General features: G+C 37.0%; 1 protein-coding gene across 3 annotated transcripts in view; it reads right to left on the bottom strand.

Annotated features, from left to right (window-relative positions):
• Window positions 1–19667, bottom strand: part of TMF1 (TATA element modulatory factor 1) — a 34816-nt gene extending 15149 nt beyond the window's left edge. For all 3 annotated transcript variants that reach the window (XM_006071461.4, XM_044933687.2, XR_003105665.3), the window contains exons 1-8: window positions 17815–19667; window positions 13434–14635; window positions 11123–11226; window positions 10356–10482; window positions 7969–8074; window positions 1457–1599; window positions 1048–1214; window positions 604–760 (exon numbers count right to left, since the gene is read on the bottom strand). In XM_006071461.4, the coding sequence (XP_006071523.3) occupies window positions 604–760; window positions 1048–1214; window positions 1457–1599; window positions 7969–8074; window positions 10356–10482; window positions 11123–11226; window positions 13434–14635; window positions 17815–17956 (2148 nt within the window). In that variant the 5' untranslated portion in view covers window positions 17957–19667. The remainder of the gene's footprint in view (window positions 1–603; window positions 761–1047; window positions 1215–1456; window positions 1600–7968; window positions 8075–10355; window positions 10483–11122; window positions 11227–13433; window positions 14636–17814) is intronic.
• Between the last annotated feature and the right edge of the window lie 59 nt (window positions 19668–19726).

Below are 19726 nucleotides of genomic sequence, written 5' to 3'. Positions count from 1 at the left end.
AGCCAGTATTTGATAATAACTAAAAATGGAATATAACCTTTAAAAAAATGTGAATCACTATGACATACACCTGAAATTTATATAATATTATAAAATAACTATACCTCAATAAAATAAATAAAATTTGAAAGTATAAATAACCCAAATATCAATTAATTGATGATTTTATAAGACAAAGTCTGACAAATGTTGGTTTTACTCCTTCATTTGACGTCCATGGATTCCCATAGATGCTATGAATGAGCTCAGGAGTAAACAGATTCTCCAGAAATTATATGCAATGTTTAGTATTTGTCTGCATACATGCATTCTTTTGGTTAAGAATGTCCCTAGTTTTCATAGCACTCTCAAATAAGTTTGAAATTCATAAAAATAACAAGCAATACAGGTTTAATGTAAGCATTACCTTAACAACAGTTTAAAAAACACACAATTAATTAAATTTGGCACAATCTAGTATTCTTAGAAAAGTGCCCAATAAGATTATAAAGGAAATGCAACACATATGCCACTATATAAGGTTTTATTCAAATTAACTAATGGATTCTTTATTTTGCAGAAGCACAAAGATTTTTAAAGGCTAATTTATCATCCGACGCTTACTTGAATTGCTAATGTTTCCTGCTGCTGACGGGCTTCTTCTTGGGCCTTCTCCAGTGCTGCAGAAAGTTCTTCTTTAGCTCTCATTTCACGACTCAGAGCAGCTTCCTGGGCCTCACTATCCTTTGCAGCATTGGCTTTGTGGAGATCAGTAAGTTCTCTTAAAAATAGATAGATAGTTTTTAATTTAAAATAATATACAGTTAATTACATGACCAAGTTAAGTTTCCATGTAGATTTCCATGAGCTCTACAGAATGAGGAAGTTTACCATGTAATAAACACTGATTACGAGGACTCTGTGTCTCGCTTTAACCAGTCATAACTCCATATACCAGTAAGTTTTATATATGTTATTAATGATCAGATAATAAAAAAAAGTGTTTCTGCCATTTCTTGCTCTGGTAATTGATTTTTCAGTGAGTTGCATATTTGTTCATTTTCTTACTTGTATGCACTATCAAGAGCAGCCTGAATACTTCGGTTCTTTTCTTCAAGTTCATTAATGTCTATGTGAAGTCGGCCAAGGTCCTTCTCTTGGCGTTCTACCACAGAATTTAGTTTCTTAATATTTTCTCTATGTTGTTTCTCAACTTCTTCTTTGCCATCAAGGACCTATATTATAAAAAGAGAAAAGGTATATTTCAACAAAAAAATAGACCACAGTAAATAACCATGTTCTAGGAATCTCAAGCATTGTATCAATAATAACAAAGAGAAACCTTAACATTCACTATTTACTTGCTTGAAAATTCCTCCCAAATGACATACCTCAATAATTCATTGAGGTATGTCATGGCCAACTATTCATATTGGAAGTAACAGCAACATATATGTAGAGAATGGTTAATATTCACCTGTTTTAAATGTTGTAACTCTTCTTCTAGCTCTTGAACTTTTTTGTTCAGCTTTGCAATAATATTTTCATTTTCTTTGTCTTTAGTTCTTAATTTCTTAATGATGTTAGAATTATGCAGCTGCTGTTTTGAAAGTTTCTCTCCTGGCAATGGCAAAAAAGTATAAGTTCAAATAATGATGATTTGCTAAGAATGTGAGTAGAATGTTTTCTCTAACCAGTGACAGAAAATGACAGAATATCTTTAAAATCACAATGCTGTAACAGTTAATGTTAAAGTGATTTGGACAGGAATCAGTGACTTGGACATGAATGCTAAAATTACTAAGTAGAAGGATGGTGTGGAACAAAATATTTACAGTCCTAAAGAATCATTCCCACATATTATAAATTACAAAGGGAAAAAAATATGCTTTTACAACAGAGAAATCTGGTCATAATCTTAACCAAACATTCAATTCTGACATCACTAAACTGTGCTACAGCCTGACCTTATGTGTCCACTGATGTGATGGAGTAGAAGGTGCACAATATCACCTTTTATATTTACTAGAAATCTGATCTGAATCTAATCATGAAGAAAGTGACAAACTCCTAAACAGGGGGTAGTCAACAGGATGACTGGACTCCACAAAATCTTTGATGTTATGAAAAAAATATCCTAGATTGGAGGAAGACTAAAAGAATATAATTTCCAAATGCAATGAACTTTGGATCTTAGGGCAGAACAAATAACCAGACATGAGAGTCATTTTTAGAGACAACTGAGATAAAGGACAAAATACACACTAGAATACACTTTTGAATTAATGCTGATTTTCTTAGATGAGATGACAATGTTGTGCCTGTCAAGAAAAACTGCCCTTGGGAGATGCAGATGGAAGGACTGAGGAGTGGACTACAGAGTCAATGCAATTTCTATCAAAATCCAAATGGCATTTTTCACAAAAACAGCAGGGAAAAAAAAAAAAAAAAAAAACAACCCTAAAAGTCATATGCAACCACAAAAGACCTCAAACAACCAAAGTGAGTCTGAGCAAGAACAAAGCTGGAGATATCACACTTCCTAATTTCCTAATTTCAAAGCATATTACTAAACTATAGAAATCTGAATAGTATGGTACTGGCATAAAAACAGACATATAGACCAATGGAACAAAATGGAGAGCTTAAAAAGTGATCTTCAACAAAGATGTCAAGAGTACAACCATGAGGAAAGGGCTGTCTCATCCATAAATGGTACTGGGATATGCATATGCAGAAAAACTAAACACTATAGCATCATACATCAAAAATAAAAATCAACTCAAAATAGATTAAAGACTTAAATATAAAACCAGAAACTGTAAAACTACCAGAAGAAAACATAAGGGAAAAAAAGGGAAAAGTTTTCTGACATAAGTCTTGGGAACTGCTTTTTGACTAGGATCCCAAAAGCATAGGCTATAAAAGCTAAAAAAAAAAAAAAAAGATATGTGAGACTGTATCAAAGTAAAAAACTACTGCACATTAAAAGAAACAACAGAGTAAAGAGATAATCTGCAGCATGGAAAAAAATATGTGCAAACCATACACTGATGAGGAATTAATATCCAAAATATGTAAGAATTCCTAGAACTTGATAGCAAAAAAAAAAAAGCCAATTTTGAAAATGGGCGAAAGACATAAAGAGACATTTCTCAAACAATGCATACGAATGGCAAGGTATAGAAAAAGGTGCTCAACATCACCCACCAGCCGGGAAATGCAAATCAAAACTACAGTTAAGACATCATCTCATACCTGTCAGGACAGCCATTATCAAAAAGATAAAAGATAAATACTGGAGAGGATATGAAGAAAAGAGAACCCTTGAGTAACAGTGGTGACAATGCAAACTGGTATAGCCAGTATAGAAAACAGTATGAAGATTCCTCAAAAATTTTAAAATAGAACGACCATATGATCCAGCAGTCTCACTTATGAGTATACATCCAAAAGAAATGAAATCAGGATCTCAAAGAGAGATCTGCATCCCCATGTTCACTGCAGTTTTATTTACAACAGCCCAGATACGGAAACAATCCATGTCTAGTCAATGCATAAATGGATAAAGAGAATGTGACACAGATTGATAAATCTATAGAGAGATATAAACATTATTTAGCTTTGAAAAAACAACTTGCCATTTGTGAAAACATGAATGAATCTAGAGGATGAAATAAACCAGACATAGATACAGATGATCTCACTTAAATGTGAAATACAAAAAAGTTGAATTTGTAGACACAGAGAACAGAATGGTAGTCAACAAGGGCTAGCAGGTAGAAGAAATGGGGACATGCTGGCCAAGGGATACAAAGTTTCAGTTATGCAAAATGAATAAGTTCTAGAGATGTAATTTACACTATAGTGACTATAAATTATCAGCGATCAATGCAAAGAAACAGAGGAAAACCACAGAATGGGAAAGATTAGAAATCTCTTCAAAGAGATACCAAGGGAACATTTCATGCAAAGATGGGCTCGATAAAGGACAGAAATGGTATGGACCTAACAGAAGCAGAAGATATTAAGAAGAGGTGGCAAGAATACACAAAAGAACTGTACAAAAAAGATCTTCACAACCCAGATAATCACGATGGCCAGATATCCTGGAATGTGAAGTCAAGTGGGCCTTAGAAAGCATCACTACGAAAAAAGCTAGTGGAGGTGATGGAATTCCAGTTGAGCTATTTCAAATCCTAAAATATGATGCTGTGAAAGTGCTGCACTCAATAAGCCAGCAAATTTGGAAAACTCAGCAGTGGCCACAGGACTGGAAAAGGTCAGTTTTCATTCCAATCCCAAAGAAAGGCAATGCCAAAGTATGCTCAAACTACCGCACAATTGCACTCTTGACACACGCTAGTAAAGTAATGCTCAAACTTCTCCAAGCCAGGCTTCAGCAATACATGAACTGTGAACTTCCATATGTTCAAGCTGGTTTTAAAAAAGGCAGAGGAACCAGAGATCAAATTGCCAACATCTGCTGGATCATGGAAAAAGCAAGAGAGTTCCAGAAAAACATCTATTTCTGCTTTACTGACTATGCCAAAAAGCCTTTGACTGTGTGGATCACAATAAACTATGGAAAATTCTGAAAGAGATGGGAATACCAGACCACCTGACCTACCTCTTGAGAAACCTGTATGCAGGTCAGGAAGCAACAGTTAGAACTGGACATGGAACAACAGACTGGCTCCAAATAGGAAAAGGAGTACGTCAAGGCTGTATATTGTCACCCTGCTTATTTAACTTCTATGCAGAGTACATCATGAGAAACGGTGGGCTGGATGAAGCACAAGCTGGAATCAAGATTGCCCGGAGAAATATCAATAACCTCAGATATGCAGATGACACCACCCTTATGGCAGAAAGTGAAGAGGAACTCAAAAGCCTCTTGATGAAAGTGAAAGAGGAGAGTGAAAAAGTTGGTTTAAAGCTCAACATTCAGAAAACGAAGATCATGGCATCTGGCCCCATCTCTTCATGGCAAATAGGTGGGGAAACAGTGGAAACAGTATCAGACTTTATTTTTTGGGGCTCCAAAATCACTGCAGATGGTGACTGCAGCCATGAAATTAAAAGACGCTTACTCCTTGGAAGGAAAGTTATGACCAACCTAGATAGCATATTCAAAAGCAGAGACATTACTTTGTCAACAAAGGTCCGTCTAGTCAAGGCTGTGTTTTTTCCTGTGGTCATGTATGGATGTGAGAGTTGGACTGTGAAGAAAGCTGAGTGCCAAAGAATTGATGCTTTTGAACTGTGGTATTGGAGAAGACTCTTGAGAGTCCCTTGGACTGCAAGGAGATCCAACCAGTCCATTCTGAAGGAGATCAGCCCTGGGTGTTCTTTGGAAGGAATGATGCTAAAGCTGCAACTCCAGTACTCTGGCCACCTCGTGCAAAGAGCTGACTCGTTGGAAAGGACTCTGATGCTGGCAGGGATTGGGGGCAGTAGGAGAAGGGGACAACAGAAGTTGAGATGGCTGGATGGCATCACCGACTCGATGGACGTGAGTTTGAGTGAACTCTGGGAGCTGGTGATGGACAGGGAGGCCTGGCGTGCTGCAGTCTATGGGGTCGCAAAGAGTTGGACACAACTGAGTGACTGAACTGAACTGAACTGAATACTGTACTATAAACCTGTAACTTGCTAAAAAAAAGGTAGATGTTAAAGCCTCTCATCACCCACATACAAAATGGTAACTATGTGAAGTGACTGATATATTACTTAGTTTCACTGTGGTAGTAATCTCACAATATATACATATAAAAAAGTCACACTGTACACCTTACAAATACACAACTTTTATACTTCAACAAAGTTGGAGTATTCCCTGGTAGCTCAGCTCAGTAAAGAATCTCATGCTATGCACGAGACCCCGGTTTGATCACTGGGTCAGGAAGATCCCCTGGAGAAGGGATAGGCTACCCACTCAGTATTCTTGGACTTCCCTGGTGGCTCAGACGGTAAAGACCTGCAATGCACGAGACCTGGGTTCGATCTCTGGGTTGGAACGATCCCCTGGAGAAGGAAATAGCTACCCACTCCAGTATTCTTGCCTGGAGAATGCCACAAAGAGTCAACACAACTGAGCAACTTTCAAGGGCTTCCCTGGTGGCTCAGTCAGTAAATGAGGGAGATCTGGCTTCCACCTCTGGTTCTGGAAGATCCCCTGGAGGACAGCATGGCAACCCACTCCAGAATTCTTGCCTGGAGAATCCCCATGATCAGAGGAACCCGGCGGGCTGCAGTTCACAGGGTCACAAAGAGTCGGACATGACTAGTAGCTAAGTACAGCACAGCAAAGTTGGATTAAAAAAAGAATTTAGGAGTGGAATGATACGATATCTGTCAACTACGTTCAAGAGGTTAGGCAAAAGGGTAGTATATGCATGTGCAGAAAGATATGGAGGAGGCATAGCTAGATCTTAACAGTCAATGACTCTAGTTAATGAAGTAATCAGATACTCATTGTAGTGTACTCAGCTTTGAGACTTGCCTCTCTTCAGCTATGACATTAAAAATACCTCTAGGGTATACAGGAGCAGTATGTGAATACACCTATATGAAATCATTCCGAAGTTCATCAAGCAAAAGAAAACATCAGCTCACTCCCCAATTAAATTAATAAATTCCAACATAGTGAAATTTGATATTGATATTTTAAATAATTTTTAAAAATTATGAAACCATGTACTTAGCCTTCCCCTCAGTCTCTAATGCTGTAACAGAAAATAGTAACAGACTGCAAGATGTCTTGAGATATGTTTAATTAACTCTTCCTTCTTTTATTTTAGTGCTTAGATTGTTTTTAATTATCTCTGTACCTATATTTCCCTCTCATTAAATTATAGTGCCTAAAGGACAGGGAATGTGTCATTTATTACACATTTGTCATTTGTCTATATGAAACAGAATCTGACCAACTAGCTGTTAAATATAAGCTGAATAAATGAAAAAGAAGAATTGGACAAAACTATTTCAAATGAAGTGATTAGTTCCAATTACTCTCAGTCTGGAAATTCACTTAAATGCAGTGATTTAAGTACAGAAATGTTCATCCCACTATGATTTGTAATATTAACATTTTAGAAATATACACATAACATTAGGAAAAGAAAAACAAATATATCTATATAATGCCCTTTAATACAGTCATTAATAATGGGATCAAAGTGCATTTAATGGCTTAAGGAAATTTAAAAGAAAGAACACTGCAAATTAGATATATGATATTATGTTTAAAAACATATTAAAATGCAATAAAAGGAAACAAATTAATAATTCCTTATAAAACTGGATTATGATCTTTTTTTTCTTTCTTCATATACTTCCTATAACTTAAAAATTTTCTGGAAGTAGCAAGCATTATTCTTATAACTAAAAAAACTTTAAGAAAAAGAAAAATTTATTTAACCATCTTTTCCAAAACTACCTTCTTTCCTATGACATTCCAATGTCCAAATGCAATGTTTAATCTCCTAAAGAATCTTTAATTTTCATAACCCTATTAATTATAAATCTTTTCATATACAAAGTGTTTAATAATTGAAAAAATTAAAATAGGAATGTAAGAAAAAATTCACTATCAAATTCCAGAACAACAAAATGATACCATATAGTACCCAAGCTAGAGATTCAGATACTATATAAACTCTATAATTAGAACTTTCAAGTATCTTGGTTTAAATGAGGGCTCTAAAACCTGTTACAAGCTTCCTTAGGGAAGCACAAAATTCTATTTCTCACAGAGTTGGTTTTTTTTTTAACTCCCTAGAAACAGAAAGCTACATACATTATAGCTCTACTTCTCTACATGTTGCTCCACATTCTTCCATAAACTGTTATCTATCAATTCTGAAGCTTAAGTCCAAACCTTTCTTGCTTCCCATGTTTTTACATTAGGAAAAAGCAGCACCTAGTCACATGGCAAGTATTTTATTGTCACAATATTTTTCACAACTGACTGAATATTTTACGTACCTTCTTCCATTAACCCTCGGATCTGCTCATCTTTCTCTTTCAAAAGGTCTGCCGTTTCACTACTATTTAATCTAGTAGCAAGTTCTTCTTTTATACTTTTGATTTCCTAATTAAAAAAAAAAAAACATGAATACCATAAAGAATTAATTTCATTCTGGGCATATTTTTCATTTTTTCCATATTCAATTAATTGCATTTTCAGTAACAATCCGTAAGTTTTGTTAACCTGAGTTTATATTACCTTGTTTAATTAAGAGCAAGTAAAGAGCTTTGAAAATGACATAGAAAACCTAAATTCAGACATAAGCAGATTTTAATATGGAAATGTAAATGAGAGTAAATTAACTTTCAACACCCTTTTTAAGTATCTCTACACATATTTTCTACAGTTGAGACATTATTTTTGGAACATTCAACTAGTATATCTCCATTTTTCACTGTATTTCTTTTCCTCATCTGATACTTAAAATGAGTATTCCTCATCCTCACACTTTAAAATATGTTGCAAAGTGAGAGGGAAAAAAACGTAACTTCATAAGGTTCAATCTAATTAAGCAGAGATTTAATAGAAACATGTTACGATATTTTATCTTTTGAAACAATGGTGATATAAAGTGTCCTATGATTTAAAATTTTTCACAAAGCTTTGAAACTAAACAACAGCTCAAATCAACTAACATTTACTAAGTATTTAAAGTATACTTTGTATCCAATATCATTTAATCCTTACAACAGTCCTGGCAGGGAGGAATTTGTACTATTCAACTACACAAGTAAGAAAATTAAGATTAAGAAAGCTTGAGCAAACTTTGAAGGTCAGAAAGCTATAAAGAGGTAGAGTTATAACTTGAACCCAGGTCTGTGAATCCCTAAAAGCTTATGCTCTGAACTATCAACAGCACTGCTGTCCATTTTCAACTGCCAAAATTCCATCCATCAAGGTCCAGGAAGAATGTCATACCTTCCATGAAAACACTCAGTTCCTCTGATTAAAATTCGTCCTCCACGATGCCATTTCAAAATCCTTATTCATCCACCTACTACTATATGTTTGTTGATATTATTTGTCTTTCAAATTAGGAAGGCAAACTCTTCACTTAAGGTAATTCAATTCACCTTTAAATTTCCAATGGATCCTAAGCAGGGAGTTCATACATGGCAGTACACATAAAATGTATTAAAAAACTTAGGACCCAAGGTTTTTCCACCTATTAATATAACTGGTTTGGATCTATTTTAGATCTACAGTGCAAAGCACACTACAGAAGACAAACATTCCTTAAAATCTACTTTTTGTACTGTATTCAGATGGAATGGAGCAAGAACAAGAATTTAGTTAAGATAGTCTCAGGTTACTGTTACTGTCTGAAATGATACTAATTGGAAGTCACTAATTAAATCAGCCAAGCAGACAAAAATATATCATGTATTTCTTTTCTGTAAAAATATGCACAGAAAAATTATAAATTAACATTGGTCAAGAAAGGGGAAAACAAGCTTAGAAAGGCACCTAATAAGAAATGCTCCTATTAACAGTTGAGATACAAGCAATAATTAGTAAACTATTGGTTACCAATTTCTGAAATAGCCAAATTATAAGAAATATTTATTCTAATTACAAGAAAATATTTCTCAACTGCTCCAAATGATAAGAACTAGAACAATGGTTTCCAGCCAGGAGTATTTTTGCTCCCGGGGGACATTTGGCAGTATTTTCAATTTTCATAATTGAGGGGGGACTGGGATGGCGGGTGGGTAAGGCAAGACAATACTGTATCTTGTAGATATGGGCCTGGGATGCTGGTAAATCCCCTACAATGTACAGGACAGTGCACTACAATATAAAATCATCCGGCCCAAAATAGCAACAATGCTGAGGTGGAGAATCCTACATTAGAATAAATTAATATTTTATTCTAACATTCAATGTCACTAATCATTAGGAATTTTTACTTTAAAATAACTTTAACTTGAAAGATTGAGTGTGTGTGTGTGTGTGTGTGTGTGTGTGTGTGTTTGAGGTGGAAGTGAAAATAACAAACGAGAATAATGATAACTTTTAAAATTTACAGGGTACCATTTAGATTTAAGTGTTATTTATTTTGATGGAATTATAATTTATAAAAATTATTCTAAAGATCCTTGCTACACACCTTTCAAGGACTTTACACACAAAGTGTACAAACAAATATTTGCTTAATTTTTTTTAAAGTATCAAAAATCTGAAATTCTAAAGGTACTGAAAAATCCAAAATTTAAGTGTTAATATACTCCATGGTATTCTTTTAATCTTACTTTTTTTCCCAATACCAAAATATTATTAATGCACTCCTCAAAAATATACGTCTCTATAGAGTTAGATTAATATTATTTTAAACTTCCATTACCTTTTTAGCAGCATCTCTCTCCTTGCAGGCTAGCTGAACTTTCTTTTCCGCTTCTGCAATTCTTTGAGTAAACTCATCTTTCAAGGAAGAAATGCTGCTGCTCTCTTCTTTCACTCTGATCATTTCACTAAATTTAAAATAATACTAAGACTGAAAATATGTGTTTATATATTCCAAAATTGAGCTCAGTTTGCCCCCCAAAAATAACAACATTCTCTTCAACATGCACCTTACTAAAATAGATTAATTTGAGGAGTGTTAACTTTTAAGAGAAAAATTACCTGCTTATTTTAAAACATTTCAAAGAAAACTCATTAGAAATTGAAAATGTCACCAATATTTGATGTGCAAAAATTAGAAAAAGATAAATAAAACTTGTTATTTTTGAATCTTATTGTGTCACATTTTGCTATTCACCTCCTTAAAGCAAACCAATGCTCAATATTTTTTTAAACTGTAATCTAAGTTTTCTCTAAATATACCTTTTAAATCTCTAATACTAAAAGATTATTAATAACTAAAAGGGAAGAAGTTTTTCTGTTACTGTTTTACTAAACACCCCTCTTCAGTGACACTGGTAAAAAAGTAAGATAATTTGAGGAGAAAAGTAATCTCTAAGGGTAGAACTGAAATGCTATTCAATTTTCAGTAATTATAAATAAGTTAAAATATAAAATATTTCAATTTAAAAAACATATTTAAGTAATAACCAAGTGCATGGGCCACTACAAAATGAATAAAATTACTCATATTTGTAAAGTACTTACTCTTTCAGATTATCATAAGCTTCTTCTAGAAGTGCTTTTTCTTTACTAAGAGATAATAACTGAGCTTCCCTTTTATCCAGTTTCTCATTCAGAAATTCAACTGTCTAGATAAGAAGAATACACAAAAGTCCAACATTTAACTTTACAACATCATTTTTACATGCAGGTAAAAACGGTAAAGGTCACCTAATCACTATAATAAATCAGCATTGTTTCATAAAAAGAATTAAAAAAAAACAAAACAGAACACAGTGGACATAGAACAGCAAGAACTCACACACAGTGGGTAGGATGGTATAAATCAGTAGTACAACCAGAAAGCTGGAGAGCTGGTGGTTTGGTAAAATGCTTTGGAAAACAAGCAATATCTAGGTGAAAATCTATATAATCTTTCATGTAGAAAATTCTATTTTTAGGTGTACCTCAGAGGAGAAAACTGTTGCATAATTGTACAAGAACATTTATAGCAGTTTGTAATAACAAAAATGTAGGGAAGAGTGGACATGTCCAGTAAAAGAAGAGAGGAAATTAGATGCAATCAAAAAAGATCAAAGCCTCTACTGATGTTCTCTATGTTATCTGGGTAGCGGACATACAAGTATTTGCTTCTCCACATTATTTTTTAACCCTAATGTGTAAACTTTTTAGCATGATACATTGCATTTAAAAAATAAAGGTAACTTTAGGGACATCCCTGGTGGTCCAGTGGCTAAGACTCCATGTTCTCAATGCAAAGGGCCTGGGTTCAATCCCTGGTCAGGGAACTAGAGCCCACATGCTGCAACTGAAGAGTCTGCATGGCACAACTAAAACCTGGCATAGTCAAATAAAATAAATAAATATTTTTTAAAAAAGTAAAGGTAATTTTAGAAAATCCATAGGCACGTAACTTTAAAATCTCCAGAATATATCAGTATGGTGCTGCTCCTGCTAAGTCACTTCAGTCATGTCCGACTCTGTGCGACCCCAGAGACGGCAGCCCCCGCAGGCTCCCCCATCCCTGGGATTCTCCAGGCAAGAACACTGGAGTAGGCTGCCATTTCCTTCTCCAATATATCAGTATAAAGCCAAGCAAAAAGGAATGATCAGACTATCTAATTCCTTAGGGCTTGCTGAAGCAGTAATACACCTGTGCATGAGGAACAGTGCCTTTTGTACTAAAAAATAAAGTCCTAACCTGATTTAGGTCTAGGTTAACTTAGAAATTACTGACCTCCTAAGAATGGTTCAAAAATATCTTAATAATAAATAGTGTTGTTCCTAGGAATTCAAACTGCTATTATAGCTAGAGACATTTTGTTTGTGAAAAATATTAAACCTAGTTAACAGAATCTAGTACTTTTTGTACATTAAATAATTCAAATACATGACACTTAGAGAACATTTCTTCAAGATATCCTATATCTCAGAGGAGTCTATTAAAGACGCCAGATCAGAGTCAATTTCTGTATCTAAAAATCATAGAAAAAAACAAAACTGTGACTTAATATCAAAAAACTTACACCACTTTCCTTTTGCCTGCCAGGCTCCTCTGTCCACGGGATTCTTCAGGCAAGAATACTGGAGCGGATTGCCATGCCCTTTTCTAGGGGATCATCCTGACCCAGGGACTGAATCCACATCTCTAGGTCTCCTGCATTGGCTAAAGGGTTCTTTACCACTAACACCACCTGGGAAGTTTTTTTATCTACTAGGTAAAAGCAATTGTCATTCCTAAGCAACACCTTTGATCCTTGGACATTTTTATTTTTCATTTAAGACAGCTATCAATAAGAAATATCAAAAACAACATAAACAAGAAAACAAAATGAAGCAATAACAGAAAAACATCAATGATCTGAAACCAAATTTTTTCATTTAAGATCTCCCTACAAATAATGTGAACATGCAAAAAATGTTTGGTGTAAGAAAAATCATGTAACATTTAGATTTGCTTGAGCTCTTCTATCTGCAAAGGAGTTGAAGGTATCTGTTTACATAAAAAGACAGTCCTTTACAAACTAACAAAGAATATATAGCAAAAGACAATATTAAGGTGATAAGAACTCAAAAGTAAAGGCCTATGATTGGGAATTTTTTATGCTCAGTTATACTGAAATATCAACTTATGTTACCATAGCTGCCTTGGAGAAATTTCAAATAACGTCAATAATTCTTCATCTTTAAATCCTTAACACCACACTTAAATGGCAAAAGGCCTGTCTTTTTTAATCAAGACAAATCATTAAGCATCACTGAACATTAAAAGTAAACCAATGATTTAATCTCTGAAGAACGTATCAAAAAACCCTCTTCCATTTCTTAGAGTTACCTTGCAGACATCTTCCTTCTCAGAAGGTGCCTCTGGCTGACTTGAAGCTTCAGGCTGCTCAGCCTCCTCAGCCAAGACAGCATGTCCTTCATTTACTGATGCGGAAGAAACCAAGATATCAGGCTGTTCGCAGTTAACAGGAGTTGCACTTCGTCCACTTTCTTCCATTTCTGTTTCCTCATTGGGCATAATTAATGTTTCATTTGCTTCTTCAGGTTTTCCTTCAACAGATTCAATTGTTTTGGTCTTTGGAGTTGAAGAATTAAGTATAATAGGTACTAGAGCATATCCCTTGCCTGACAGTTCATCATCTGAATTGATTTCGCTGACACTACGGCTATCTAATGACTGTACACTAAATGAGTCTATTCTTTCAAAAGCATCAGATGAGCAGCAACTCTCAGTGAGTTTTTGGAAATCATCTAAACGATTATATTCAGGACAAGCAGATGCTGAGAGAAGCTGAAAGGATGTCTGCATCAAGTGCAGGCTTGATTTTGAATCTGTATTCTCTTGTCTAGAACTTGCTGAGCTCTCACTTATTACACTTTCGTGATCTAAAACTTCAATATCACTAGTGGTAGAAGTACCTGACGAGAAGGTACTAACAGGAGGAGAAGGTGTATTGCTCTGTCGGTCTTCATGTTTTTGTTCCTTAGGTTCCAAAGCCATGTCCTTGGTTTCTGCTGTGAGAGGCTGTGTAGACATATTAGATACATTTTCCCTAGTTGTTTTCTCATTCACAACACTTTCAGATACTTTCAAATGCACTGTTGGCACCTTCATATCAGATTCTTTAGTAACAGTTTCTTCCTGCTTATCCTCAGTTTTAGGTGACAGAGTATTGACTGCCGGAGTTTCCTTGGATATACATGGAGGAGAGTCCTTTACTTTTGACTCAGTGGCTTCAGTTGTTCTTGACTGTCCAGTGTGCAAGGACTCCTGTAAGGTGCTTTTCACTTCTTCTTCTGGTCGCTGTGATTTAGCTGGTGGTTTTGATACCACTGGACTCTTCTGAATGGTCTGGACATCAGCTGGAGGGAGAAAGGCACTGAAGAAATTTTCAGATTCATCTACCACAGTTCTCCGAACTGGCTTTGTAATTGCTTTAGGAGAGACTACTGGCTGACTCTGAGGTTCAGTGTTGGATTTTAACCCCCAGGTCGAAGTATCCCATCCTCCACTGACAGGGGGATTTATTCCTTTGACAAAAAAAAAAAAATTAAAAAAAAAAATTTTAGACACACATATAAAGTATGCAAATTGCAATAATTATTGTAAGTCAATATAAATATGTCTTTTTAAAATTCTACAAAGTACAACCTATAATTTGTATCTGTTACACTCCTCACTTACAACATAATTAATTAGTTCATCGGTTAACTTTGGGCCATAAAGATGAAAACTGGTATGCATTTGCCCAAGAGGAACTAGGAACAAAGATGAAAGACTGGACCTGGCATATGCCAGAAACAAGTATGTTATTCCCTCCTACAACAAATTAATAAAGTAATGGTAGATGTTAATAATCCATGCCAAGTCCAAAATACATACTATGCATCTCACAATAATAGGCAGTATCTTCACTTACAGGTCATGTGGAGTCATGAAAAACAGAATCTACCTTCTATATAGTTAGTTTCATATTAATTTTATTCTTAGAATATCAATGATAAAGCATCATTATCAGCTATACGGACAGTAACATTCAACATTGAACCCAAAATACTGGTGACAAACATTCTTTATCAAAGATCAAAGTAAAAGTAAGCCAGAAAGAAAAACACCAATACAGTATACTAACACATATATATGGAATTTAGAAAGATGGTAACAATAACCCTGTGTACGAGACAGCAAAAGAGACACTGATGTATAGAACAGTCTTATGGACTCTGTGAGAGAGGGAGAGGGTGGGAAGATTTAGGAGAATGGCATTGAAACATGTAAATATCATGTATGAAACGAGTTGCCAGTCCAGGTTCGATGCACGATACTGGATGCTTGGGCTGGTGCACTGGGACAACCCAGAGGGATGGAATGGGGAGGGAGGAGGGTTCAGGATGGGGAACACATGTATACCTGTGGTGGATTCATTTTGATATTTGGCAAAACTAATACAATTATGTAAAGTTTAAAAAAAAAAAAAAAGATCAAAGTAAACTAATGGGAACAGTAACTTCTAAAGGACAAACTCATTTCCATCCACTTAATGACAAACTCACTTTCCGAGTCCCACTCTCCAAACCCACTCCCTGAGAAACTTTTGTTCTCTTGCTGAACTCTAAATTATGTTAGTAATTAGTAGAAGGTCATATGAATTTCAGAATTGCATTTTTAGAATTATTGCTTTTTGATAAAGATAGCAGTTTACACTAGGATTTAAAAAAAAAAAACCTGGGAGAAAATAACCATCTTCTGGGCAAAAAAGGTAATTGTGTCAGTCATACAAATAATGTTAAATTATTTTTAACATAATTTATACAATGATAAACAAAAAATGTCATATTTGCTAAAATACTTTAAGCATTTCTAAAAAAAAAAAAGTCACCCATTTCTAAATTCAAAAGTGGCTGAGCAGAATTTATCACATACTGTGAACAATTAGAAGTTGTTGGGCAAAGCACAAGTACCTAAAAGCTCCTAAAAGCTGTCAAGCCTGAAACTAAAGTCTATCCTAATTTAATATGACTTTGGAGGTATGTAGGAAACTTTAGCTTGGGGGTATAGTATTATATCCATTTATTCAGTATAGCAGAACAGTGGAAAAAAAGTGAAAAACAATATTAAAGATACAAAGGAATGAGCAAGATAAAATGCTGTATTATGTCAATGAATGACAGAACTCAAATTTGCCAGTTGGAGAAAGTTTTACACAAATCGTGGAGTTATGCGATATCCACTTGTGATTGTGATTATGATTATGCAATAATCATTGGTCATCTTTTAGTGATGGCAACGTAAAACACAGGTGATCAGTGAACATTTATAGCATTTCACTAAAACCTGAACCTATTCTGGAAAACCTATTTTTTTTTTTAAATGAATCACAGAACAGGATTCAAGTCCCGGGTGAACTTGAACAGAACTCCTTTCTGATACACAGAAAGAAGTATCCTTACAATTAATATTCTGTCTCTTTCAAAGTTCAGTCATTCAATATGTGGGGTAGCCTGATAAAAAGGAAGTTGAGCTACTCCCACCAAGGTCCTATGCAGTTCAATTCAGTAGCTCAGTCGTGTCCCATTCTTTGCGACCCCATGGACTGCAGCACGCCAGGCCTCCCTGTCCATCACCAACTCCCGGAATTTACTCAAACTCATGTCCATTGAGTCGGTGATGCTATCCAACCATCTCATCCTCTGTCATCCCCTTCTCCTCCCGCCTTCAATCTTTCCCAGCATCAGGGTCTTTTCCAGTGAGTCAGTTCTTCGCATCAGGTGGCCAAAGTATTGGAGTTTCAGCTTCAGCATCAGTCCTTCCAATGAATATTCAGGACTGAAGTAACAGGATGATGACATAAACACTTGCGCCAAACCATCTTAAAATGAGGTACCTCAAATTTAGGTCCTGACTTCTCAATGATGTAAAATTAGAAACAAACCAGAAAGAAGTAGTCAGGAATAATTTTTTCTTTCTTAGAGATTCACACTCCGAAAGAGGGGCCAATCTTCACGCCACACACCAAAAGGACAAACTGTTGCTTAGACTTTACGCCAAAAACAACTGAAGATCCCTGAAAGATATAGCCCAAGGTCTCGGAGAAAGCGAGACCGGGCTCTTACGGACTAGACTGCGCAGCAAGCCGCAACCGCCGGGCGCGCCCCCACGGACCCTCCCCCTGGTGGAGTGGCCGAGAGGAAGTGACCGCGCGTCTCGGTACCACACTCAGGGCAGCACCCGAACCCGAGGAGCCATCCCAGGAGAGACGGTCATAACAGAGAACAGGAAGCGCTTGCGAACTCGCACTGCTCGCGAAGTGTTTGCGACTGTTCTTCCCGTCCCTATGGACCGATTTCGATACTGGGTTCTCCTCCGGGGTCAGGAGCACGCAGTGTACCGGGGCTCGGGGGAGGGGGAGAGGGGACTCTGCTCCGTGGTCTGTGGAGCGAGGGCCACTCGCACGGAATCGGGTCCCCGTCAGCCCCCAACCCGGGGCCCAAAGAAAGGAGGGACCCCCGGGGCTGGGTTTTCCCTCGGGACCACAGCAAAGCTCAACTGAGAGGCCAAAGCAGCGTTCGGGGCCGTGCTGGGGGCTACGACGCGCAGGAGTCCGTCGCTCAGCGACAGGCAGGCGCCCGGCCCCCCGCCCCCCGCTTCACCTGTTGGCCTCTTGAGAGACGCCCGCGGGATAGAGGGACGCCGCCGCTCGCGCCCTTACCTGGCTCTCCGTACGGAATGGTCTCGGCCCAAGCGCTCGGCTCCTCTTCCTGGATGTCCAGGACCCTGTCGATGGACTTCTGGGCCTGAGATAGGGCCTGCTTGGCGAAGCTGGAAAGCTGGGAGGCGTTGAACCAGCTCATCGCCCCTCCTCAACCGCCGGTGTTGGCGGCGGCGGCAGCGGCAGCACCGAGCGGGAAGGCCAAGGGAAAGGCCGACGGTCGGGGGCCCGGGGGAGGGTGCACGGAGAGCCTCGCCTGCTTCTCCACTCGGCGGGCCCTGTCAGTGGGAAACCATGACCCCGAAGATCTCCCCCGAGCCCGAGATGTTACCCTCGGCGCTTCCCACACAGCTGAGACGACAGGTTCAACTGCGCAGGCGCTGGCTGCTTCCACGTACACAACCGGCAACTCCAGGAGCCCAGAGTTCCGCCGATAGACGGAAGAACTGAAGAATGTTGACGTCACTTCCGGGAACGCAGGCTCGCCTATAGTTACCGAGGAAAGAGGAACGCGGAACGCTTCGTATTGAAACTGGTTCCAGGCGTACAGCGAAAATTCTTCGCCCCGGGATAAACTCTGTGGCTAAACCAGCAGAGCCTGATGCCTTAGGGAGGAATAGGCAGGTTTTTTCAAGTGGGTTCCTTCCTGTAAAACAGCTCTCGTACTAAGACTAGCGCATTGCCATTAAAAATAGGGAAGTTGGCTATGGCATTTCTTTCATAAAGCCTTCTCTCAAATATTTAATCAGTTGTGTTAACTCGGCCTCAAAGAGGAACTTTGGGTTTGGGTTTGTCTAAAAATACTGCTCATCGTATAAAAGACCTTACTCGGCCCACCTGATCGAGAAAATAAAAAGCCATTTTCCACAAGGAGGAATTAGAACAAGACACAATCTCCTCACAATACAGGTCGACTCTCAGCTACAGTTGAAACAAACTAGCATTAAGACTAGTACTCTATACCGTGCATATTATTTAAAACACACCTTTTTTGCATGTGCTCATCAAACAAATCAAATTGGTGGCCTTCCTAATCTAGTCAGCAGCTGTTTGGTTTGGCCACCATGTTAAAATTCTATCAACATTTAAAAGATTTCATACAAAAACCCAGACTTCCAGCTGATTTTGAAAAATATGTACACCAACATGCAACAGTCAGCTGGAGCAGGTGCCCCTTTTGACAATTTTCACTCCAGGATGTCACAGTCCCCACTATTCTAATTACACTCCCACTCTCACCTGTTTTTGCCTAATGAGTATTTTACCCCACTGCAAGGAACCATGTCATAAATGAATTATTTTTATTTATTTATTTTTTAGCCAGATTTAAACTCTGCCTGTGAGAAATTATGATCTTCTCATAATTTTATCTAACTTCTGTAAAAATGTGCATAATGAAACCTTTACAATTCAGTAATGTACAAAGTAGTACTAAATAACTCAATGTAACTTCAAACAACTTTAGCTAACTAGCCTGAGGAAGTGTCAGGTTAGACTTGGAAACCCTTCCAAGACTTCTAACTGTGTAGTTTGAGGTAAATGACCTAAATTTCTAAATCTATTCAGCTCTCAGATGAAGATAATATCACATTCTCACAAGGCTACTTACACAAGAATTACCGTTGTACCTGTATATAGCACCTGTAAGCTCAATCTGTATATAGCACCTGTAAACTCAATGTGTAACTTTTTAAGGAAATCGTATGAATTTATACCATGTTTTTATAATGAAACAAATTACCTGTCAATATAGAACTAGAAAGAATAAAAATAAATGAAAATCTAACCCAGTGACACATAATCACAAAGCATTTAACAGAAAACTGCCAGAAAAATCAAAAACAAAGAACATGTACTATATGTTCCCACACTAAGATACTAAAACTCATTTTCAGTACTTGTGTTTAATTCT

This window comes from Bubalus bubalis, chromosome 21 (genome assembly GCF_019923935.1).
Source record: "Bubalus bubalis isolate 160015118507 breed Murrah chromosome 21, NDDB_SH_1, whole genome shotgun sequence".
Lineage (NCBI taxonomy): Eukaryota > Metazoa > Chordata > Mammalia > Artiodactyla > Bovidae > Bubalus > Bubalus bubalis.
Note: the sequence above shows the minus strand (reverse complement) of the source record. Positions and strands in the feature narration are given on the sequence as shown.